We start from the raw sequence: 25,855 nt of genomic DNA, 5'->3' as shown, positions 1-25,855 counted from the left end.
TCGCTGACTCCCCCTATTGGTGGAGGTGTCCCTTCGCCTCACTGACTCCCTCTGCTGGCAGTGAGTGGGGTCCCGGGATCTCTCTGTCTCCCCTCACAGCCGGTATTATTAGAGTGCCCTCTCCCAAGCGCTTAGTACAGTGCTTTGCACACAGTAAGCTCTCAGTAAATGCGATTGAATGAATGAATGAATGATGTCCCCCCACCTCACTGGCTCCCTCTGCTGGCAATGGGGGTCCCATTGCCTCTCTGTCTCCCCTCATAGTCCCACACTTTCATCCATTCACTCAATCCTATTTATTCATTCATTTAGTCAGTCAGTCATATTTATTGAGCCCTTACTGTGGGCAAAACACTGCACTAAGTGCTTGGGAGAGTTTATTAAGTGCCGTTGAATCTTTTCCAAGTCATAGCGACTCCATGGATATACTTTCTCCAGAAGGTCATCATCATCATCAATCACATTTATTGAGCGCTTACTGTGTGCAGAGCACTGTACTAAGCGCTTGGGAAGTACAAATTGGCAACATATAGAGACAGTCCCTACCCAACAGTGGGCTCACAGTCTAAAAGGGGGAGACAGAGAACAAAACCAAGCATACTAAGAAAATAAAATAAATAGAATAGATATGTACAAGTAAAATAAGTAAATAAATAGAGTAATAAATATGTACAAACATATATACATATATACAGGTGCTGTGGGGAAGGGAAGGAGGTAAGATGGGGATGGAGAGGGGGACGAAGGGGAGAGGAAGGAAGGGGCTTAGTCTGGGAAGGCCTCCTGGAGGAGGTGAGCTCTCAGTAGGGCCTTGAGCTCTCAGTAAGGTCCTGTTCTCTGCCATAATCTGCAACCTTTCTAATGGTGTTTCCGTTATCGTTGTGATGGTCTCTATCTGTCTAGCTGCCGGTCTGCCTCTTCCACGTTTTCCCTGGACTTTTCCTAGCATTAGTGTCTTCTCCAGAGAAGTAGTCCTCCTGATTATATATCCAAAACTTGTTAATCTAAGTTGAGTTATTTGGCCTTCCAAAGACTACTTTGGTTTAATTTGCCCTAAAGCCCATTTGTTTGTCTTTCGGGCGGTCAGCGGTATTCATAAAAGCCTTCTCCAACACCACGTTTCAAAAGAAGCGATGCTCTATCCTGTTTTTCACTGTCCAGCCTTCTATTCCATACGTTGTCACTGGAAACACACAATACAACAATGAACAGACACATTCCCTGCCCACAATGAACTCACAGCCTAGAGGGGGAGATATATTCATAAGTGACGTGGGGCTGAGGGTGGGTGGATGAATGAAGGGAGTAAGGCAGGGCGACGCAGAAGGGAATGGGAGAAGAGGGAAGGAGGGTTGAGTCAGGGAAGGCCTCTTGGAGGAGATGAGCCTTTGATAAGGCTTTGAAGGGGGGGGGGTCATTGTCTGTTGGATTTGAGAGGAGAGGCCTTGCCGAGCCAGAGGCAGGTCGTGGGTGAGGGGTTGGCGGCGAGATAGATGAGATGGAGGCCCAGTGAGAAAGTTGGCATTAGAGGAGCAAAGTTTGTGGGCTGGGTTGGAGTAGGAGCATAGCGAGATCACTGGCTCCCTCTACTGGCAGGGCAGTCCTGGCACCTCGCTGTTTCCCCTCACCGAGGTCCCAACGCCTCACTGTCGCCCCCTGCTGGTAGTGGTGACCCAGCACCTCTCTGTCGCCCCCTACTGGTTCTGGTGACCCAGCGCCTCACTATCGCCCCCTGCTGATAGTGGTGACCCAGTGCCTCTCTGTCGCCCCCTACTGGTAGTGGCGACCCAGCACCTCACTGTCGCCCCCTACTGGTAGCGGTGACCCAGCGCCTCCCTGTCGCCCCCTGCTGGTAGTGGCGACCCAGCGCCTCACTGTCGCCCCCTACTGGTAGCGGTGACCTAGCACCTCTCTATTGCCCCCTACTGGGAGTGGCGACCCAGCACCTCTCTGCCGCCCCTTACTGGTTGTGGTGACCCAGTGCCTCTCTGTCGCCCCCTAGTGGTAGTGGCGACCCAGCACCTCTCTATCGCCCCCTACTGGTAGTGGTGACCCAGTGCCTCTCTGTCGCCCCCTACTGGTAGTGGCGACCCAGCACCTCTCTGTCGCCCCCTGCTGGTCGTGGTGACCCAGCACCTCACTATCACTTCCTGCTGGTAGTGGTGACCCAGCGCCTCTCTGTCGCCCCCTACTGGTAGCAGCGACCCAGCGCCTCTCCGTCACCCCCTACTGGTCATGGTGACCCAGCGCCTCACTATTGCCCCCTACTGGTAGTGGCGACCCAGCACCTCTCTGTCGCCCCCTGCTGGTAGTGGCGACTCAGCACCTCTCTGTCACCCCCTGCTGGTAGTGGCGACCCAGCACCTCTCTGCCGCCCCCTACTGGTCGTGGTGACCCAGTGCCTCACTATCGCTCCCTGCTGGTAGTGGTGACCCAGTGCCTCTCTGTCTCCCCCTGCTGGTAGTAGTGACCCAGTGCCTCCGTCGCCCCCTACTGGTAGTGGTGACCCAGCGCCTCTCTGTCTCCCCCTACTGGTAGTGGTGACCCAGTGCCTCCCTGTCGCCCCCTGCTGGCAGTGGTGACCCAGCGCCTCTCTGTCACCCCCTACTGGTCATGGTGACCCAGCGCCTCCCTGTCGCCCCCTGCTGGCAGTGAGGTCCCTGCAGGGCAGGGCATATTCCACAACAGGTTTAATCCAGGGGTGGTGAGGGGGAAGGGGTGACTCCAGCCCAGCCCCCGCCCCCCCACACCACCTCACCTCTCACCCCACCTGACAAGCAGCGTGGCTTACTGGAAAGAGCCCGGGCTTGGGAGTCAGAGGTCATGGGTTCGAATTCTGGCTCCTCCACTTGACTGCTGTGTGCCTCAGTTCCCCCATCTGCAAGACGGGAATGAAGACTGTGAGCCCCACGTGGGACAACCTCATTACCTTGTATCTATCCCAGCGCGTAGAACGGTGCTTGACACATAGTAAGCGCTTAACAAATGCTATCATCATCATATGTGTACATATTTATAATTATAATTCTATTTATGTTATTAATGACTATCTATAATTCTGTTTATTTATAATGATGCTACTGGTGCCTGTTTACTTGTTTTGATGTCTGTCTCCCCCCTTCTAGACTGTGAGCCCATTGTGGGCAGGGATTGTCTCTCTTTGTGGCTGAATTGTACTTTCCAAGCGTTTAGTGAAGTGCTCTGCGCCCAGTAAGATCTCGATAAATACGACTGAACGAATGAATGAACCTCTCATTCCCCCCCCCCCCCGCCACCCCCAGGATCTGATGATCCAGAACGGGATCAGCTACGTCCTCAATGCCAGCAACTCTTGCCCCAAGCCGGACTTCATCTGTGAGAGCCATTTCATGCGCATCCCCGTCAACGACAACTACTGTGAGAAGCTTCTGCCTTGGTTGGACAAATCCATTGAGTTCATAGGTGAGAGAGAGGGCCAGCCCGACCTCCCCTTCCCCAGGCCCCGAGGGAATGCGTCTGTTCATTATTCTATTGGACTCTCCCAGCGCTTAACACAGTGCTGCACACGGGAAGCGCTCAGTAAATCTGAGTGAACCAATGGGTGGAGGAAAGGTGGGCCATGGGGAGGAAGCCATTCACCAAACGCTAACGGGAGAGGTGAGCTTTGGAGAGGGGCTTGAGGGGGGTTCCTTTTCCTTTTCTTCCTCTCCCTTCTATGTCGCCCTGATGGGCTCCTTTTATTCCCCCCCCCACCCCCATCCCCACACCACTTATGTCCTTATCGGTCATTTATTGATTTCTATTCGTATCTGTCTCCCCCTCTAATAATAATAATAAAGATAATTATGGTATTCGTTAAGCGCTTACTATGTTCCAAGTAACTGTTCCAAGCACTGGGGTAGATACAAGGTAATCAGGTTGTCCCCCGTGGGGCTCACAGTCTCAATCCCCATTTCCCAGATGAGTCCCAGAGAAGTGAAGTGACTTGCCCAGAGTCACTGGCCCACGGGATTAGAACCCATGACCTTCCGACTCCCAGGGCCAGGCTCTATCCGCTAGGCCATGCTGCTTCTTGCTAATTAAGACTGTGAGCCCCATGTGGGACGGTTACTGTTTCTCACCTGATTACCTCATATCTATCTTACCCCATCTTACCCCATCTTACCTCCTTCCCTTCCCCACAGCACCTGTATATATGTATATATGTTTGTACAGATTTATTACTCTATTTATTTATTTATTTATTTTACTTGTACATATCTATTCTATTTATTTTATTTTGTTAGTATGTTTGGTTTTGTTCTCTGTCTCCCCCTTTTAGACTGTGAGCCCACTGTTGGGTCGGGACTGTCTCTATATGTTGCCAGTTTGTACTTCCCAAGCGCTTAGTACAGTGCTCTGCACATAGTAAGCGCTCAATAAATTTGATTGATTGATTGATTGATCTATCCCAGCACTTATATAATAATAATGATGGTATTTGTTAAGCGCTTACTATATGCTGAGCACCGTTCTGGGTGCTGGGATAGATATGAGGTAATCAGGTGAGAAACAGTACCCGGCCCACATGGGGCTCGCAGTCTTAATTATTATAATAATAATATGATAATATATAATATTAGTATATAATATATAATTATATGATGATTAACGCCTGACGGGCGTCCCTCTTCTCCCCCGCATGGTTCCCCTGCAGACAAGGCCAAGTTGTCCAGCTGCCAAGTGATCGTGCACTGCCTGGCCGGGATCTCTCGCTCTGCTACCATTGCCATCGCTTACATCATGAAGACCATGGGCATGAACTCTGACGATGCTTACAGGTAACCTATTTACTTCTAATCACAATAATAATAATAATAACGGTGCTCGTTAAGTGCTTACTAGGTGCCCAGCACTGTTGTGAGCATGGGGGTAGATCCAAGGTAATCACGTTGGACCCAGTCCCTGTCCCACCTGGGGCTCACGGTCTTCGTCCTCATTTTACAGATGAGGGAACCGAGGCCCAGAGAAGCGAATAATCGTAACAGTAATAATAATGACTGTACTAAGCGCTGTATTAAGCACCGGAGTGGATACAAGCAAATTGGGTTGGACGCAGTCCCTGTCCGTCCTGGGGCTCACAATCTCCATCCCCATTTTACGGTGGGGGCAGCGTGGCGGGATGGAAGAGCTGAAAGCCAGAAGTCCTGGGTTCGAGTTCCGGCTCTGACACCCGTTCCCTGTGTGGCTTTGGGCAAGTCACTTAACCTCCCCGTGCCTCAGTTTCCCCAGCTATAAATTGGGGGTAGTAATACCTGAACCCTACCTCACAGGGGTGTTGCGAGTAGTAAATATCTAAATAATGTAAGGCACTTGGGTCATCAAATCACCACCCAGAAACACAGGTATTAGTATCAGCGCTTAGTACGGTGCCTGGCACATAGTAAGCGCTTAACAAATACCCTAATTATTATACGGTAACTGCGGCCCGGAGAAATGAAGTGACTTGCCCAAGGTCACACAGCAGGCAAGTGCAGGAGCGGAATTAGAACCCGTGACCTTCCACCTCCCAAGCCGGTGCTCTGTCCACTACACCGTCCCGCTTCAGAAGTGAAGCGACTTGCCCAAGGTCACACAGTGGGCATGTGGGGATTAGAACCCAAGTCCCTCTGATTCTCAGACCTGGGCTGTAGCCACTAAGCCACGCTGCTTCAGTCAGTGAAGGGGGGGGGGGATATATGAATAAAAATATTAATAAATAAAAGACATATAATAATACTATTAATACATTGATTATTAATAATAAATAAATAGGGACATAAGTGCTGTGGGGCTGTGGGCACCACGTGCAAGCCTGTATCTACCCCAGAACGTAGAAACAGCGTGGTGGAGTGAATAGAGCCCGTGCCTGGGAGGCAGAAGGTCATGGGTTCTAATCCTGCCTCCTCGACTTGTCTGCTGTGTGACCTTGGGCAAGTCACTTCACTTCTCTGTGCTTCAGTTACCTCATCTGTAAAAAGGGGTTTGAGACCGAGAACCCCATATGGGACAGGAACTTACTACAGTGCCTGGCACATGGAAGTTCATTGCGGGGTGGGAATGTGTGTTGATTGTTGTATTGTAATCTCCGCAGCGCTTCGTACAGTGCTCTGCACACAGTAAGGGCTCGATAAATGCGACTGAATGAATAATAAGCGCTTAAGGAATATCCCATTTGTCATCGTTATGATTAGAACAGTGCTCGACACCTAGTAAGCTTAACAAATAGCATCATTTTAATTATCCTTCTTCTCTGCACCTCAGTTTCCCCGTGTATCAAAATGGGGATTCGATCCTGTTGTCCCCATTTAGCCCATGAGGGGACAGGGACCGTGGTCGACTTGTTCATTCATTCATTCATTCATTCAGTAGTATTTATTGAGCACTTACTGTGTGCAGAGCACTGTACTAAGTGTTTAGGAGAGGACAACGCAACAATAAACCGTCATATTCCCTGCCCGCGACGAGCTGACGGTCTAGACCGGTCCGTTCAGTCGTATTTTTTGAGCACTTATTGTGTGCAGAGCCTTGTACAAGAGAGAAGCGGCATGGCTCAGAGGAAAGAACCCGGGCTTTGGAGTCAGAGGTCATGGGTTCAAATCCCGGCTCCGCCACTTGTCAGCTGTGTGACTTTGAGCGAGTCACTTCACTTCTCTGTACCTCAGTTCCCTCATCTACAAAATGGGGATGAAGACTGGGAGCCCCCCGTGGGACAACCTGATAATAATAATAATAAATAATAATCGTATTTATTGAGCGCTTACTGTGTGCAGAGCACTGGACTAAGCGCTTGGGAAGTCCAAGTTGGCAACGTATAGAGACGGTCCCTACCCAACAGTGGGCTCACAGTCTAGAAGGGGGAGACAGACAACAAAACAAATTAACAAAGTGATCACCTTGTAACCTCCCTAGCGCTTAGAACAGTGCTTTGCACAGAGAAAGCGCTTAATAAATGCCATCATTACTATTATTCTTACTAAGTGATGATAATAACAACTATGGTATTTATTAAGCGATGACTGTTGTAAGCACTGTTGTAAGCGCCGGGTGCTTGGGAGAGTCCAGTAGGACAATGAGGAGATCATCATCATCATCATCAATTGTATTTATTGAGCGCTTACTGTGTGCAGAGCACTGTACTAAGCGCTTGGGAAGTACAAATTGGCAACATATAGAGACAGTCCCTGCCCAACAGTGGGCTCACAGTCTAAAAGGGGGAGACAGAGAACAAAACCAAACATACTAACAAAATAAAATAAATAGAATAGATATGTACAAGTAAAATAAATAGAGTAATAAATATGTACAAACATATATACATATATACAGGTGCTGTGGGGAAGGGAAGGAGGTAAGATGGGGGGATGGGGAGGGGTACGAAGGAAGGGGCTCAGTCTGGGAAGGCCTCCTGGAGGAGGTGAGCTCTCAGCAGGGCCTCGAAGGGAGGAAGAGAGCTAGCTTGGCGGATGGGCAGAGGGACTGGGGGCATTCCAGGCCCGGGGGATGACGTGGGCCGGGGGTCGATGGCGGGACAGGTGAGAACGAGGTACGGGGAGGAGATTAGCGGCAGAGGAGTGGATGGTGAGCATTCCCTGCCCACGTAGAGCTTCCAGTCCCATAGCTTCATCCTCGGGGAGGAAACTGCTGGAATCCGGTGGGTCCGGGATCCGGGGCCGGCGTCTGACCGGGACCCCCGCGCCCCGCCATCCCCATTTCTGCGGGTTAGGTTCGTCAAGGACCGCCGCCCCTCCATCTCGCCCAACTTCAACTTCCTGGGGCAGCTACTGGAGTACGAGCGGAGCCTGCACGTGCCGAAGGAGTCGCGGGCGCGTGGCGGAGAGCCCCCCCCCGCCGAAGCCCCCCGCCCCCCGGCCGGCCCGCCCCCCCCCTCGTCTACCTCAGAGAGCGCCGGGGCGGGGTCCCCGGGGTCCCCGGGGTCCCCGCGGGGCGAGGCGGAGCCCCCCGGCCCGGCCCGGCTGCTGCAGCAGGGCCTCCGCGGCCTGCACCTCTCCTCGGACCGGGTGCAGGACGCCAACCGGCTGAAGCGCTCCTTCTCGCTGGACATCAAGTCGGCCTACGCCCCCAGCCGCCGGCCCCCGGCCCCCGCCCCGGGGCCCGCCCTCTCCGCCGAGCCCCCCAAGCTGTGCAAGCTGGACGGCCCCCCGGCCCCCGGCGGGGCCGAGCCGGACGCGGCCTCCAAGGCCAGGCCCCGCCGCAAGCCCCGGGCCCGGGCCCCCTCGCCCGGCCTCGGCACCCCGCGCCCTCCGGCCTCCGGGGAGGACGGGCCCCCCCGACACGCCGGGCGCCCCGGCCCCAGAGCGGGCCTGGCCCTTCACCCCGGACAGCCCCGGGCAGGGGAGCCCCGGGGGCCCGCCAGTCCCGGCCTTCCCGCCCTTCGCCCTGGCCGCCGGCCTGCCCTCCTCCTCCTCCTCCTCCGGCCTGCCCCCCGCCGCCGGGTGCCAACTGCGGCTCCGGGACAAGGCCCGGGCCGAGCCCCCCGACGCCAGGCGCAGCTGGCACGAGGACCCGCCCGCTGACAAACAGTTCAAGAGGCGCAGCTGCCAGATGGAGTTTGGGGACGGGGTGGGCGCGGGCGAGGGCCGCGGCCGCGAGGAGCTGGGCAAGATGGGCAAGCAGGCCACCTTCTCCGGCAGCATGGAGGTCATCGAGGTGTCCTGACCCCGCCCCCGCCTTTAGGGGGGCCGTCCCAGCCACCCTCCCCACGGTGGGGACGGGGGGCGGGCCCGCTGACCTCCGGACCCCCGAATTCTGGGCCGCCCCCACATCCCGGGGAGGGCAGAGGCGACCCGGGAGGTCGCCCCCCAACTCTTTTTACCCGCCCCCCGACAGCCCTTTTGGGGTCACCCCCAGCCCCGGAGGGGGTCGGGGCCCACTATAAATAGATATATTCTGCAGACGACGGGAGGGCGAGATGGTGTGACGGCGATTTTGATCGAGACGTCAACTAGGACTTGGGTTTGCGGGGCGGGTTTTTTTGGAGATTTTTAATTTATTGGACGCGCGCGAGGTGTTCATTCTGGTAATGATTCGAGGCCGGCCCACGTGCGGCCCGTTCTTTAAACTCTGTTTTTACTGTACGGTATTTAAAAGTTGAAACACAGGTTCCTAAGCAATACGAAGCCCCGCGGTTTCCTTCGGGAGCCCCCCCCGCGCCCCCTTCCTTCGGAGCACAGAGACCCCCCGGGCCCCTGACCCCAGCTGGAAGGCTGGGGGTGGGGTGGGGGTTTCATGCACTTTTTTAGAAAGAAAAAAAGACAAAACTAGAGAGAATCTTAGCCACAAACTGAGCCGAGGACGCAGCCCCCTCCCCGTGACCCTCGCCTTCCATCGCCGCCCCCTCGCCAACATCACTCTTCGCTTTTCGGGGTTCCGTCAGCGTCCCCTCCCTTCCTCCACAAAGCCGTGAGGGTCTCCCCTTTCCCCTGTTGATTGAGGTCAGGGGAAGGGGAGGGGGTCGCCTGAAGACCTCCAACGGTTCCCCCCGGCCTACCAGTGTGACTCTCAGGGAGGCGGAGGGGCCCGGCCGGGCCGCTGTCCCTGCGGAGGCGATTTGGGGGTGATGGGGAGGGTCTCGGCCTGGCTCTTGAGGGGCGAGGCTGGGGGTGGGGAGGGGGGCCCTGGGAGCCGGCTTTCCGGTAGGCCCCCCACCCCACCCCGTTTCCCTCCTCGGCCCCTTGGCTGGGGTCGGGGGGGTCTCGGAGCCCCGAAGCACAGGCCTGGTCTCCAGGAGGCGCGGCGTGACCCTGGGGTCAGGGGTCTGGGGTCCAGGAGGTCCCGGGTTGGGGGAAGGAGGGGAAGGGGGGTCCTGGGGCTGCCGCTCCTCAGGGCCTGGGTTGGGGGCTAGCGAGCATCGGGGGTTTTAATTCTGCGGTTTGACCCCCCCGTTTTCTCTTTCCTCTCTCCCCCACCCCCCAGGAACGGGACCCCCACAGAGTGTCCCCACCCCCGTCCTCCCCCTGGCCGGTGCCCCCCTGCGCCTCCTCCCGCCGGACAGAGCACCCCATCATCTCAGGTCGAGCCCTGCCCCCACCCCCCGATGCCCCCTCAAACTGCAATAACCCTGTCCTTGATGGGCACCCCCCCACCCGCCTGCCCTCCTGGCTGGGGGTCTGAGAGTGGGGGGGTCTGGCAGGGTGTACACACACACACACACACACACACACACACACACACACACACACTCTCTCTCTCCCTCTCTCCCCCCTCCCCACTCCCAAGGGGTCGGAGCCGGGTCCAGTAGGGTCCTGTCTCTGTCTCTCTCTGTCTCTTTATCTCTGTCTCACATACACACATACACACAAACATACACACACACACAAATCTATAGATAGAGATGTATTTATATCTGTATCTCCCGCCACTCATCTCTCTGTCTCTTTATCTCTGTCACACACACACACACACACACAAATCTATAGATAGAGATGTATTTAGATCTGTATCTCCCGCCACTCATCTCTCTGTCTCTTTATCTCTGTCACACACACACACACACACACACACACACACTCTCTCCCTCTCTCCCCCCTCCCCACTCCCAAGGGGTCGGAGCCGAGTCCAGTAGGGTCCTGTCTCTGTCTCTCTCTGTCTCTTTATCTCTGTCTCACATACACACATACACACAAACATACACACACACACAAATCTATAGATAGAGATGTATTTATATCTGTATCTCCCGCCACTCATCTCTCTGTCTCTTTATCTCTGTCACACACACACACACACACACAAATCTGTAGATAGAGATGTATTTATATCTGTATCTCCCGCCACTCATCTCTCTGTCTCTTTATCTCTGTCACACACACACACACACACACAAATCTGTAGATAGAGATGTATTTATATCTGTATCTCCCGCCACTCATCTCTCTGTCTCTTTATCTCTGTCACACACACACACACACACACACACAAATCTATAGATAGAGATGTATTTATATCTGTATCTCCCGCCACTCATCTCTCTGTCTCTTTATCTCTGTCACATACACACACACACAAATCTACAGATAGAGATGTATTTATATCTGTATCTCCCGCCACTCAGTTCTCCGGGGGTCAGGGCAGGGGTCCGGCAGGGCCCTATCTCCGTCTCGCTCTCTGTTTCTGTCTCCTTCATTCGGTGATATTTATGGAGCGCTTCCTGCACGCGGAGCACTGTACTAGGTGCCCAGGAGAGGACAATAGAACCCTCAATCCAACTTGTACTTCCCAAGCGCTTAGTACAGTGCTCTGCACACAGTAAGCGCTCAATAAATACGAGTGAATGAATAGAACAATAAACAGAAACATTCCCTGCCCACCAGGAGCTATTTATCGTGTGCTTCCTGTGTGCAGCGTACTGGACTAAGTGCTTGGGAGAGGGCAGTAGAATGGAAAGCAGATTCCCTGCCCACCACAAGCTATTTATTGAGACTGTGAGCCCACTGTTGGGTAGGGACTGTCTCTATATGTTGCCAACTTGGACTTCCCAAGCGCTTAGTACAGTGCTCTGCACACAGTAAGCGCTCAATAAATACGATTGATTGAGGGTTTCCTGTGTGCGGGATACTGTACTAAGCACTTGGGAGAGGACAGTAGAACAATAAGCACAGTTTCTGCCCACCGTGAACTATTTATTGAGTGCTTTCTGGGTGCAGAGGGCTGTGCTAAGCGCTTGGGAGAGGACAGTACAAGAGTCCCTGCCCGCAGTGAGCTGATGGTCTAGAGGAGAGACACACACAGCACCCACCCACACACACACACACACACACACACACACACAAATACACAGGCCGTCCCTGTACCCAGCTCCCTGAGGGTTCCCAGGACAGGCCCTCGGGACCCTCCGCCACCCCAAGCCCCCCAAAACCCTTCCTCTTCCCCCAACTCTGGGGGACAGGCCAGGTTAGAGGCGTGGGTGGATGGGGTGAGGGGAGGGGGGCTCTCCTCCCCCTGACCATCCCTCCGCTCCCCCCAATAGCAGGGAGAGTTTGGGTGGGAGGGGGCTCCCCTATTTCTTCCTTCTGTGCCCCCTCCCCACCCCCCTCTTCTCTGCGTGCTGGAGTCTCGTCTCTCCCCTCCCCTGCCCCAAGCCCCCCCCGCCCCCCGACCCCAAAAGAATAAGCTATCATTGTGGTATTTGCAATCGACGGATTAGAGATTTATGTATTTATTATTATTATTATTATTATTACTGTTAATTATTATTATTATTATTAATTATTCTGTACATTTGCCTCACTTGTGTCTCTCTGTACGTTGAATAGGTTTTCTGTGCGGTGAATGGGTTCTAATTCTCTCCCCCCACCCCCCTCGAGGACTCCGAGACCCCCCCACACACACAGCAGTCCAGAAGACTCAGTTTGGTGGGGGGGCTCTCTCTGCAAGCCCTGGGGTTCAGTGGTGTGGTCACCCCCTCCCCACACACCCCTTGGGCGGGGGTGGGGGAGAGAGGGGGGTCCCCCCTAACACCCCCTCCCCTCGTCCTGGGGACATCTCATCTGTCAGATTCGGGGAGGGGAGGCAGACCCCCCGCCCCCCATCAGGGTCTGTGGGGGCAAGGGGGGGACCAGTGCGACCCCCAGCCCCTCCCAAGTAAAAGCCAACTCCAGCCCTCTCCCCCAGTCCGGAAAGTCGGGCAGAATCCCAGGTCGGAGCCCCCCGAAGTTCACGGATCGGATTCCGGGGATGCCCCCAGACCCTTTCCTCTGACCTCTCCATCCGGGGGTCCCCAACCGTGGCTAATAAGCCTCCCACCCCTCACCCCCACTGGCTGCTTTATTTATTGATGATGGAGGCAGGACAGGCCAGCGCTTTCTCTCCCCTCTCTGTACCTTTCTTTTGTATTTGGAGAAGACGCGTTGTAATAAAATACTCCAATAGATGTTTCACTCATGCCTCCTCCTCCTCCTCTCTCCTACAGGTACCTATCGCCTTGGGGGGGTCCTTAACAACAACAATAATAATAATAAATGTGGTATTTGTTAAGCATATACTATGTGCCAGGCATTATACTAAGCACTGGGGTGGATACAAGGAAATCAGGTTGGACACAGTCCCTGACCTGCATAATAATAATAATAGTATTTATTAAGCGCTTACTATGGCATAGCACCGTTCTAAGTGCTGGGGAGGTTGCAAGGTGATCAGGTTGTCCCCCGGGGGGCTCACAGTCTTCATCCCCATTTTACAGATGAGGTCACTGAGGCCCGGAGAAGTGAAGTGACTTGCCCAAAGTCACCCAGCTGACAAGTGGCGGAGCTGGGATTTGAACCCACGACCTCTGACTTGACACCTGTCCACGTGAGAAGCAGCGTGGCTCAGCGGAAAGAGCCCGGGCTTTGGAGTCAGAGGTCACGGGTTCAAATCCCGGCTCGGCCACATGTCTGCTGTGTGACCTTGGGCAAGTCACTTAACTTCTGTGAGCCTCAGTTCCCTCATCTGTAAAATGAGGATTAAGACTGTGAGCCCCACGTGGGACAACTTGATCCCCTTGTATCCCCCCAGCGCTTAGAACAGTGCTTTGCACAGAGTAAGCGCTTAACAAATGCCACCATTAAATTAAATTGTTTTGTTTGTCTCCCCATTCTAGACTGTGAGCCTGTTGTTGGGTAGGGACCGTCTCTATATGTTGCCGACTTGTCCTTCCCAAGCGCTTAGTAGAGTGCTCTGCACACAGTAAGCGCTCAGTAAATACAATTGAATGAATGACTCCAAAGCCCGGGCTCACAGTCATCCTCATCATCATCATCATCAATTGTATTTATTGAGCGCTTACTGTGTGCAGAGCACTGTACTAAGCGCTTGGGAAGTACAAGTTGGCAACATATAGAGACAGTCACAGTCTTAATCCCCATTTTACAGGTGAGGGAATTGAGGCCCAGAGAAGCGAAATGACTTGCCCGAGGCCACACAGCTGACAAGTGGCGGAGCTGGGATTAGAACCCGTGACATTTTGATTCCCAGTATCCTCTGCCTGGGGGAGGGTCTCCTGGGGCGGGAGTCCAGGGGACGATGAGGTGTATATATGTTGCCAACTTGTACTTCCCAAGCGCTTAGTACAGTGCTCTGCACACAGTAAGCGCTCAATAAATACGATTGATTGATTGATGAGGTGGAGGGAAGTAGGGACGAGAAAGCACCTCGTGGGTAGGGAACCTGTCTGCCAACTCGTACTCTCCCAAGAGCTTAGGACAGTGCTCTGCACACAGCGAGTGCTCAATAAATACCATTGATGATGATGATGATGATGTGGGGGCTGTGAGGGAGGTGATATGTGACTGTTCAGCCATGTTGATTGAGTGCTTACCGTGTGCAGGGCGCTGTACTAAGCGTTGTAATAAAGAAGCAGCAGCAGCAGCGTGGCTCAGTGGAAAGAGTCCGGGCTTCGGAGTCAGAGGTCATGGGTTCAAATCCCGACTCCGCCAACTGTCAGCTGGGTGACTTTGGGCAAGCCACTTCACTTCTCTGGGCCTCAGTCACCTCATCTGGAAAATGGGGATTAAAACTGTGAGCCCCCCGTGGGGCAACCTGATCACCTTGTAACCTCCCCAGCGCTTAGAACAGTGCTTTGCACATAGTAAGCGCTTAACAAGTACCATCATTATTATTATGATGGTTACTAAGCACTTGGGAGAGGACAGTACAACAGATCCAAGCAGATAGGGAGAGAGGAAGTAGGCGAAGTGAGGGATTAGTCAGGGAAGGCCTCTTGGAGGAGTTGGGATTTTAATCATATTTATTGAGCACTTACTGTGTGCAAGGCACTGTACTAAGCACTTGGGAGAGTACAAATAATAACAGACACATTCCCTGCCCTCAAAAGCGTACACTCTAGAGGACACAGCGAGGCCAAGTGGAAAGAGGTCTCCCTCCCCTCTAGACCGTCAGCTCGTCTCGTCGTGAGCAGCCAACACGGCTATCAACCCGATTGTATTGTGCTCTCCCAAGCGCTTAGTACAGTGCTCTGCAACCATAAGTGCTCAATAAATACAACTGACTGAGCTCAGGCCTGGGAATCAGGGAAACTGGATCCCCAAACTTGCTCTGCCCTTCCCAAGCTGTGCCTCGGTTTCCTCATCTGTAAATTGGAACGTAAATACCTGTTCACCCTCTCCCCCAAAGACTGTGAGCCCCATGTGGGACGGAGACTGTGTACAACCTATTTTTTTTTAATGTTAGTCAATCGTATTTATTGAGGGCTTACTGTGTGCAGAAAATTGTACTAACCTCTTGGGAGAGTACAATATAACAACATAAAAGACACATTCCCTGCCCACGATGAACTTACAGTCTAGAGGGGAAAAAAGATATTAATAGAAATAAATAAAATGGTAAGAGATGGATATAAGAGCTGTGGGGCTGGGACGGGGGATGAATAAAGGGATCCAGTCAGGGCTGCCCAGAAGGGATTGGGAAAAGATGGTATTTGTGAAGCGCTTACTATGGGTCAGGCTCTGTTGTAAGCGCTGGGTTAGATAATAATGATGGTATTTGTTAAGCGCTTACTATGTACAAAGCACTGTCCTAAGCGCTAGATACAAGCTAATCGGGTTGGACACCGTCCCTGTCTCATGTGGAGCTCATGATCTTCAACCGCGTTTTACAGATGAGGTCACTGAGGCACAGAAAATTGAAGTGACTTGCCCAGGGGCATACAGCAGACAAGTGGCAGAGTCGGAATTAGAATCCGAGTCCTCTCATTCTCAGGTTTAGTGCACTTTTTAAAATATATATATGTGTTTTTATATATGTATTAAGTGCTTACTCTGTCCCAGGCACTGTTTTAATGTTAGTTTGGCATATAATAAGTGCTTAATTATTATTTATTCTTATTTACCATTATTCTCATCCCAACCAGCATCATCATCGATATTATTATCATCATTATTACTGTTATCATGATCAGGATCATCATCATCATTATTATTATCATTCATTTATTCAGTTGTATTTATTGAGGGCTTACTGTGTGCAGAGCACTGGACTGAGCGCTTGGGAAGTACAAGTTGGCAACATATAGAGATGGGCAGCAGACGAGTGGTGGAGCCAAGATTAGAACCCAGGACCTTCTGACTCCCAGGTGCTCTATCCACGAAGCCATGTGTGTGCGGAGCACTGTACTAAGTGCTTGGGAGAGGACCATATAATAATAAACAAAACACATTTCCTGCCCACAGTGAGCTTACAGTCTAGAGGATGATCTTATTGTAGCAATTGTATTACTCTATTTATTTATTTATTTTACTTGTACATATCTATTCTATTTATTTTATTTTGTTAGTATGTTTGGTTTTATTCTCTGTCTCCCCCTTTTAGATTGTGAGCCCACTGTTGGGTAGGGACCGTCTCTAGATGTTGCCAACTTGTACTTCCCAAGCGCTGAGTCCAGTGCTCTGCACACAGTAAGCGCTCAATAAATACGATTGATGATGATGATGATAATTGTTAAGCACTTACTATGCACCAGCACTGTACTAAGCGTTGGGGTGAATACAAGCAAAGCACGTGGGACTCCTCAGAGTCATTATTACCCTCCAGGGAAGGGCCAGGGAACATCCTTTTAGACTGGGAGCCCACTGTTGGGTAGGGACCGTCTCTATATGTTGCCAACTTGTGCTTCCCAAGCGCTTAGTACAGTGCTCTGCACACAGTAAGCGCTCAATAAATACGATTGATTGATCTGGCGGGAGTGAATTTGGGGGGATGGGGAGGCTCCTTCAGCAGGACCCCAACCCCCGACTCCTTCCAGGGTCCACCCCCTCTGGCCATGGACCTCCTGCCTAGAGCCACCAGTATTGTATTGGATTTATATAAATTGAATTTATTGAATGCTTACCGTGTGCCGAGCACTGTACTAAGCATTTGGGAGAGTCCGATATTCATTCAATCGAACATATGTATTGACTGATTGAATTGTATTGATCTACCCCAGAGCTTAGAACAGTCCTTGGCACGTAGTAAGCGCTTGGCACGCAGTAAGCGCTTAACAAATACCATCGTTATTATTCTCTGAGCCTCAGTTTCCTCCTCTGTAAAATGGGGATTAAACGAGCGTGAGCCCCAGGTAGGACAGGGACTGTGCCCAACCTGTTTAGTCTGCATCTACCCCGGGGCTTAGTACAGTGTTTCACAGATAATAAACTCTTCAGAAATACTGTGATTATTATTAGTAGGAGAAGCAGCGTGGCTCAGAGGAAAGAGCCCAGGCTTGGGAGTCAGAGGTCATGGGTTCTAATCCCTTCTCCACCCCTTGTCAGCCGTGTGACTTTGGGCAAGTCACTTCACTTCTCTGTGCCTCAGTTCCCTCATCTGGAAAATGGGGATGAAGACTGTGAGCCCCCCGTGGGACAACCTGATCACCTTGTTACCTCCGCAGCGCTTAGAACAGTGTGTTTTGCACATAGTAAGCGCTTAACAAATGCCATTATTATTATTATTATTATTATAGCAGTGCTATTTCTTAAGTGCTATGTGCTTTGCACTGGGTTGGTTTCAAGATTAGACCCAATCTCTGTCCCTCCTGAGGCCCACAGTCTAGGAGGGTCGGGGGTGAGGGGCGGTGGTAGTTATTGTATTCCCATTGTACAGATGTGGAAAGTGAGGCACAGATACGGAAACTGAGGCCCAGAGAAGCAGCGTGGCTCAATGGAAAGAGCACGGGCTTTGGAGTCGGTGGTCATGGGTTCGAATCCCGACTCTGCCATTTATCAGCTGTGTGACTTGGGGCAAGTCACTTCATGTTTCTGGGCCTCAGTGACACCTCATCTGTGAAATGGGGATGAAGACTGTGAGCCCCACGGGGGGACAACCTGATCACCTTGTAACCTCCCCAGTGCTTAGAACAATGCTTTGCACATAGTAAGCGCTTAACAAATGCCATCATGATTATTATTATTAGATGTGGAAACTGAGGCATTCATTCATTCATTCAATTGTATTTATTGAGCGCTTACTGTGTGCAGAGCACTGTACTAAGCGCTTGGGAAGTCCACGTTGGCAACATATAGAGATGGTCCCTACCCAACAGTGGGCTCACAGTCTAGAAGGGGGAGACGGGCACAGAGAAGTGAAGTGATTAGCCTAAGGTCCCCCCACCCAGCAGGCAGGTGGTGGAGCCAGGATGAGAACCCATGGTTCGTCCATCCCGCCCGGCCTTCCGCTTTTTCCCCTTCCGTCCCCCCGGGAGCCTGACAGGGCGCGGGAACTCCATTTCCCAGGATGTCCAGGAGCGGGGGACGATGACGAAGCAACGTGGCTCACTGGAAAGAGCCTGGGCTTTGGAGTCAGAGGTCATGGGTTCAAATCCCGCTCCGCCAATTGTCAGCTGTGTGACTTTGGGCAAGTCACTTCACTTCTCTGGGCCTCAGTTACCTCATCTGGAAAATGAGCACAGCACCTGCTTGTTTGTACGTATTTATTACTCTATTTATTTATTTATTTTCCTTGTACATATTTATTCTACTTATTTTATTTTGTTAGTATGTTTGGTTTTGTTCTCTGTCTCCCCCTTCTAGACTGTGAGCCTACTGTTGGATAGGGACAGTCTCTATATGTTGCCAACTTATACTTCCCAAGCGCTTAGTACATTCATTCACTCATTCAATCGTATTTACTGAGCGCTTACTGTGTGCAGATCACTGGACTAAGCGCTTAGTACATTCATTCATTCATTCAATCGTATTTACTGAGCACTTACTGTGTGCAGAGCACTGTACTAAGCGCTTAGTACATTCATTCATTCATTCAATCGTATTTATTGAGCCCTTATTGTGTGTAGAGTACTGTACTAAGCGCTTAGTACATTCATTCATTCAATCGTATTTATTGAGCGCTTACTGTGTGCAGATCACTGGACTAAGCGCTTAGTACATTCATTCATTCATTCAATCATATTTACTGAGCGCTTACTGTGTGCAGAGCACTGTACTAAGCGCTTAGTACATTCATTCATTCATTCAATCGTATTTATTGAGCCCTTATTGTGTGTAGAGTACTGTACTAAGCGCTTAGTACATTCATTCATTCAATCATATTTATTGAGCGCTTACTGTGTGCAGAGCACTGTACTAAGCGCTTGGGAAGTCCAAGTTGGCAACATATAGAGACGGTCCCTACCCAACAGCGGGCTCACAGTCTAGAAGGGGGAGACAGAGAACAAGACAAGACATAGTAACAAAATAAAATAGATAGAATGAATATGCACACATAAAATAGAGTAATAAATTCATACAGAGTACAGTGCTCTGCACACAGTAAGCGCTCAATAAATACGACTGAATGAATGAGTGAATAAAATGGGGATTAAGATTGTGAGCCCCACGTGGGACAACCTGATCGCCTTGTATCCCCCCAGCGCTTAGAACAGGGCTTTGCACATAGTAAGCGCTTAACAAATACCGTCATTATTATTAGAGAAGCAGCGTGGCTCAGTGGAAAGAGCCCGGGCTTTGGAGTCAGAGGTCATAGGTTCGAATCCCGACTCCGCCACGTCTGCTGTGTGACCTCGGGTAAGTCACTTGACTTCTCTGAGCCTCAGTTACCTCATCTGTAAATGGGGATTGACTGTGAGCCCCACGTGGGACAACCTGATCATGTTATATCCCCCCCCAGCGCTTAGAACAGTGCTTTGCACATAGTAAGCGCTTAACAAATGCCATCATTATGATGATGATGATATGATATGATGATGATGTCACATCTGGTGGCGGCCGAGGCGCGGAAACTCCATTTCCCAGAATGGCCCGGGGGGGGGGGGGGGGGCGCTAGACGTCACGTCCGGCGGCGGCCCGTGGGCGAGAACTGCATTTCCCAGGGTGCCCGCGGGGCGTGGTGGGCGTATGACGTCACGTCTGGCGGCGTCCTGGGCGCGGGAACTGCATTTCCCAGGGTGCCCGCGGGGCGTGGTGGGCGTATGACGTCACGTCCGGCGGCGTCCTGGTTGCGATAACCGCATTTCCCGGGGTGCCCGCAGGGCGTGTTGGGCGTGTGACGTCACGTCCGGCGGCGTCCTTGGAGCGAGAACTGCCTTTCCCAGGGTGCCCGCGGGGGCGTGGTTGGCGTATGGCGTCACGTCCTGCGGCGTACTTGGAGCGAGAACTGCATTTTCCGAGGTGCCCGCGGGGCGTGGTGGGCCTATGACGTCACATCCGGCAGCGGGCCGTGGGGGAGACCTGCATTTCCCAGGGTGCCCGCGGGACGTGGCGGGCGTGTGACGTCACGTCCGGCGGCAGCCCGTGGGCGAGAACTGTATTTTCCAGCGTGCCCGCGGGGCGCGGTGGGCGTATGACGTCACGTCCGGCGGCGTCCTGGGCGCGAGACTGCATTTCCCAGGGTGCCCGTGGGGCGTGATGGGTGTATGACGTCACGACCAGCGGCGGCCCGTGGGGGAGAGCTGCATTTCCAAAGGTGCCCGCGGGGGCGTGGTGGGCGTGTGACGTCACGTCCGGCGGCGTCCTGGGCGCGAGAACTGCATTTCCCAGGGTGTCCGCGGGGCGCGGTGGCCTTATGACGTCACGTCCGGGGGAGTCCTTGGCGCGAGAACTGCGTTTCCCAGGGTGCCCGCGGGGCGTGGTGGACGTATGACGTTACGACCTGCGGCGTCCTTGACGCGAGAACCGCATTTCCCAGGGTGCCCGCGGGGCGTGTTGGGCGTGCGACGCCACGTCCGGCGGCGTCCTTGGCGCGAGAACTGCATTTCCCAGGGTGCTCGCGGGGCGCGGTGGGCGTGTGACGTCACGTCCGGCGGCGGCCCGTGGGCGAGAACTGCATTTCCCAGGGTGCCCGCGGGGCGGGTGAGGTCACTTCCGGCGGCGCGCGGGCTGTGGGGCGGGGCGGCCGAGGGCGGGCGTGTGTTTACTTCCGGCGCCGCCGCCGCCGCCGCCGGCGGGGTGTCAGGACTGCCCGTCCGTCAATCAATCAGTCGTATTGATTGAGCGCTTACTGTGTGCACAGCACTGGACTAAGCGCTTAGGAAGTCCAAGTTGGCAACGTAGAGAGACGGTCCCTACCCAGCAGTGGGCTTCCAGTCGGTCGGTCGGTCTGTCGCCATGGACTGGCTCATGGGGTGAGTGAGCGGAGGCCCCGGGCAGGGGGCAGCCCCCTTCCCCCACCCCCCCGAACGGCTGGGCACCGCAGGGGGCGGGGCATTTACGGGGCACATTCAGAGGGTGCGGCCTGAGCCCTGGGCAGGGTGGTTATTACTAATAATAATGATAATGATGGCATTTATTAAGCGCTTACTACGTGCAAAGCACTGTTCTAAGCGCTGGGGAGGTTACAAGGTGATCGGGTTGTTCCCCCGGGGGGCTCACAGTCTTCATCCCCATTTTACAGATGAGGTCACTGAGGCCCAGAGAAGTGACTTGCCCAAAGTCACACAGCTGACACTTGGCAGAGCCGGGATTTGACAGCAGTAACAACGATTCATAAATAATAATAAATAACGATGGCATTTATGAAGCGCTTATTACGTGCAAAGCACTGTTCTAAGCGCTGGGGCGGTTACAAGGTGATCGGGTTGTCCCACATGGGGCTCACAGTCTTCATCTCCATTTTACAGATGAGGGAACCGAGGCCCAGAGAAGTGAAGTGACCTGCCCAAAGTCACACAGGTGACACTTGGCAGAGTCGGGATTTGAACCCATGACCTCTGACTCCAAAGCCCGGGCTCTTTCCACTGAGCCACGCTGCTTCTCTATGCATTTAAGCGCTTACTACATGCACAGCACTGTTCTAAGCGCTGGGGAGGTTACAAGGTGATCAGGTTGTCCCACGGGGGGCTCACAGTCTTAACGATAGCATTTATTAAGCGTTTACAATAGGCAAAGCTCCGATTAGAGGGTACCCCTTCCCTGGGCACTAGTGGAGGGGGGCAGGGGCACCCCCTTCCCCAATCAATCAGTCGTATTTATTGAGCGCTTACTGTGTGCAGAGCACTGTACCAAGCACTTGGGAAGTACAAGTTGGCAACATAGAGAGATGGTCCCTACCCAACAGCGGGCTCACAGTCTAGAAGGGGGAAACAGAGAACAAAACCAAGCATACTAACAAAATAAAATAAATAGAATAGATATGTACAAGTAAAATAAGTAAATAGAGTAATAAATACGTACAAACATACATACATATATACAGGTGCTTTGGGGAAGGGAAGGAAGTAAGATGGGGGGTGGAGGGGGGACGAGGGGGAGAGGAAGGAAGGGGCTCAGTCTGGGAAGGCCTCCTGGAGGAGGAGAGCTCTCAGTAGGGCCTTGAAAGGAAGGGGTGAGCACAGCAGGGGAGGGGGCATTTAGAGAAGCAGCGTGGCTCAATCAACCAATCAGTCAGTCGTATTTATTGAGCGCTTACTGTGTGCAGGGCACTGTACTAAGCGCTTGGGAAGTACAAGTTGGTGGGACAGAAGAAAGAGCCCGGGCTTTGGAGTCAGAGGTCATGGATTCAAATCCCGGCTCTGCCAACTGTCAGCTGGGTGGCTTTGGGCAAGTCACTTCACTTCTCTGGGCCTCAGTTCCCTCATCTGTAAAATGGGGGTGAAGATGGTGAGCCCCCCCGTGGGACAACCTGATCACCTTGTAGCCCCTCAGCGCTTAGAACAGTGCTTTGCACATAGTAAGCGCTTAACAAACGTCATTATTATTATTATTATTACCCCTTCCCCAGTCCCTGAAAGGGGTGGGCACGGCAGGGGAGGGGGCATGTAGAGAAGCAGCATGGCTCAGTGGAAAGAGCCCGGGCTTTGGAGTCAGAGGTCATGGGTTCTAATCGCGGCTCTGCCAATTGTCAGCTGGGTGACTTTGGGCGAGTCATTTCACTTCTCTGGGCCTCAGTTCCCTCATCGGTAAAATGGGGATGGAGCCTGTGAGCCCCTCGTAGGACAACCTGATCACCTTGTATCCCCTCAGCGCTTAGAACAGTGCTTTGCACATAGTAAGTGCTTAACAAATACCATTATTATTAGTAGTATTTAGAGGGCAGATTCAGAGGGTGCGGTCTGAGCCCCGGAGGGGTGATTAGAGGGTACCCCTTCCCTGGGCACTAGTGGAGGGGGGCAGGGGGCACCCCCTCCCCAGCCCCGGAGGGGCTGGGCAGGACAGAGCAGAGGAGGGGGTGTTTAGAGGGCATAGTCAGAGGGTGCGGTCTGAGCCCCAGACGGGGCCGTCAGAGGGTACTCCTTCCCCGAGCACTGGAGAGGGTGGTTAGAGGGTAACCCTTCCTTGGGCACTGGAGGGGCACAGTTGGAGGGCACATCTTCCCCAGTCCCAGGAAGGGGTGGGCAGAGCAGAGGAGGGGGTGTAGGGTAGCCCTCCCCTGGGCACCGGAGAGGGGGGCAGTCAAAAGGCACCTTCAGTGCCCCAGCCCCGGGAGCGGGTGGGCAGAGCAGAGCAGGGCCGGGGGGCGGCTGTTTAGAGGGCACAGTCAGAGGGTGCGGTCAGGGGTTGCTCCTTCCCCGAGTACCGGAGCGGTTGGTGGGCAGAGGGCATCGCTTCCCCTGAGTCCTGCCCCCCAGAGCCCTGCCCCTTTGGCCCTCTCCTCTCCCCTCCCTCCGCAGGGCCCAGCCTGACTGGCAGAACCAGGAGGGCTGCAGGGCCCAGGCCCCAAGGCTGGCAGAGGTCGCGTGGGGGGGGCCACGCCAGCCACCCTGGGGGGCGCTTGGGGCTTCTGGGCCGGAGGGGGGGCGGTCCTTGAGTTGGGGAGGGTCTTCTTGAGAAGCAGCGTGGCTCAGTGGGAAGAGCCCGGGCTTTGGAGTCAGAGGTCATGGGGGCAAATCCCGGCTTCGCCACTTGTCAGCTGGGTGACTTTGGGCAAGCCACTTCACTTCTCTGGGCCTCAGTGACCTCATCCGGAAAATGGGGATTAAGACTGTGAACCCCCGTGGGACAGCCTGATCACCCTGTAACCTCCACAAGTGCTTACAACAGTGCTTTGCACATAGTAAGCACTTAATAAGTGCCATTATTATTATTACGGTGTCCGGCCCCTGGAAGTCATTCATTCATTCAGTCGTATTTATTGAGCGCTTACTGTGTGCAGAGCGCTGGACTAAGCGCTTGGGAAGTCCAAGCCAGTAACATATAGAGATGGTCCCTACCCAGCAACGGGCTCACAGTCTGTTCATGGGTGTGTTTTGGGCACACTCCTTCCCAGACCCCCGCCCTCCTCAGGGTGGGTGTGCCCCCGGATCAGGTGGGTGGGTGTGGGGAGGCCATGGCGGTCCATCAGGGCGGGGGTCTGAGCTCGGACCCCTTCCCCGGCCCAGTCCCGTGCGGACGGTCCGTCCAGGGGTCCGTCTGCCAGGGCCCAGGTGGGCATCATGGACCCTGAGAGCTGGGGGCGAGGTGGGGGAGTGGGCCAGGGGGCAGACTCGGGGGCTTCGGGCTTCCCCCGGGAGGGAGGGTCTCCTTTGCCCCATGGTGCCAGGAGGCCTGAGGCCTGGAAGCCCCCTGAGAGGGACGGGCAAGGGTGGGGGAGAGCCACCCTCACTGTCACCCGCCGCCCATCGGGGTCTCCGCCTGGGGGTCCGACCCCCATCCTGCCCAGCGTCTTCACCGCCTGCAGTGACCGCGGGTGCCCTGCTTCTGCCCATGGTGCCACGGTCGGAGGCGTGTGTGTGTGTGTGTATGTGCGCGCGTGCACCAAGAGTGCTTGGCACATAGCGCTTAACAGATGCCATCATCACCATCATCATCAATCGTATTTATTGAGCGCTTACTATGTGCAGAGCACTGGACTAAGCGCTTGGGAAGTCCAAATTGGCAACATAGAGAGACAGTCCCTACCCCACAGTGGGCTCACAGTCTAAAAGGGGAGACAGAGAACAAAACCAAACGTACTAACAAAATAAAATAAATAGAATAGGTATGGACAAGCAAAATAAGTAAATAAATAGAGTAATAAATCTGTACAAACATCAGTGGGGCCAACGGGCCCAGCTCCCAGACCTATCGGGGGCATCCGCCGCAGGACGAGAATGACAGATGTTTTGTTCGGGCCTGTTGCGTCTGTGTGTGCGTTTGTGTGCGCGCGCCAAGCCCTGTGCTGAGTGCTGGGCCCCCCTGTGTGTGCACACAGGCACCAAGCCCCGCGGTGAGCGCTGGGGGAGATGGGCCCGGCCCCCGGACCCACCAGGGGCATCCACTGAGGAGACGGTAATGACACTGTGTTTCCTCTGTCATGTGTGTGTGTGTGTGTGTGTGTGTGTGTGTGTGTGTGCGTGCGTGTGTGTGCGTGTGTGTGTGTGCGCACGCACGCACTGAGCACTGGGGCAGGGCATCCAGGCGGCGTGTGATTGACCTGATTGAGGGTCAATTTGAGGGTCAATTGAGGGTCAAAAGGGTGATTGAGGTGATTGAGGGCTCAGTGGAAAGAGCCCGGGCTTTGGAGTCAGAGGTCATGGGTTCGAATCCCGGCTCTGCCACCTGCCTGCTGTGCGACCTTGGGCAAGCCACTTAACTTCTCTGAGCCTCAGTTCCCTCATCTGTAAAATGAGGATCAAGCCTGTGAGCCCCACGAGGGACAACTTGATCCCATTGTATCCCCCAGCACTTAGAACAGTGCTCTGCACATAGTAAGCGCTTAACAAATGCCATCATCATCATCATTTGAAGCCGACGGTGAGGAGTTTCTGGACTTCCCAAGCGCTTAGTACAGTGCTCTGCACCCAGTAAGCGCTCAATAAATACGATTGAATGAATGTGGAGGTGGATGGGCAACCGCTGGAGGTTCATGAGGAGAAGAAGGAAACGTGGCCTGAATGTTTCGAGCCAGAGGACACCGGGTCAGTGCCCGGCCTAGCCCAGCTTTTAGCCTGTGAGCCCGTTGTTGGGTAGGGACTGTCTCTCTATGTTGCCAA

The 25,855-nt window shown here is 53.6% G+C and overlaps 2 protein-coding genes across 3 annotated transcripts in view; both read left to right on the top strand.

The window, feature by feature from the left end:
* The window catches only part of DUSP8 (dual specificity phosphatase 8), a 63,502-nt gene extending 53,901 nt beyond the window's left edge, over positions 1–9,601 (top strand). Inside the window, exons 5-8 of the mRNA XM_038765385.1 lie at positions 3,282–3,441; positions 4,676–4,799; positions 7,724–8,247; positions 8,315–9,601. Of these exons, the coding sequence (XP_038621313.1) occupies positions 3,282–3,441; positions 4,676–4,799; positions 7,724–8,247; positions 8,315–8,676 (1,170 nt within the window). The 3' untranslated portion in view covers positions 8,677–9,601. The remainder of the gene's footprint in view (positions 1–3,281; positions 3,442–4,675; positions 4,800–7,723; positions 8,248–8,314) is intronic.
* A 10,739-nt stretch (positions 9,602–20,340) lies between these two features.
* MOB2 (MOB kinase activator 2) overlaps positions 20,341–25,855 on the top strand; it is an 84,860-nt gene continuing 79,345 nt past the window's right edge. The window contains exon 1 of one of the 2 annotated variants that reach the window (XM_038764495.1): positions 20,341–20,412. In XM_038764495.1, the coding sequence (XP_038620423.1) occupies positions 20,363–20,412 (50 nt within the window). In that variant the 5' untranslated portion in view covers positions 20,341–20,362. Of the gene's footprint in view, positions 20,413–20,959; positions 21,071–25,855 lie in introns of those variants that run through there. The other variant, XM_038764496.1, reaches the window with a different exon arrangement.

Source organism: Tachyglossus aculeatus, chromosome 22 (assembly GCF_015852505.1).
Source record: "Tachyglossus aculeatus isolate mTacAcu1 chromosome 22, mTacAcu1.pri, whole genome shotgun sequence".
Classification (NCBI taxonomy): Eukaryota; Metazoa; Chordata; class Mammalia; order Monotremata; family Tachyglossidae; genus Tachyglossus; species Tachyglossus aculeatus.
The sequence above is the reverse complement of the archived record's forward strand: the minus strand, read 5'-3'. Positions and strand labels throughout refer to the sequence as shown.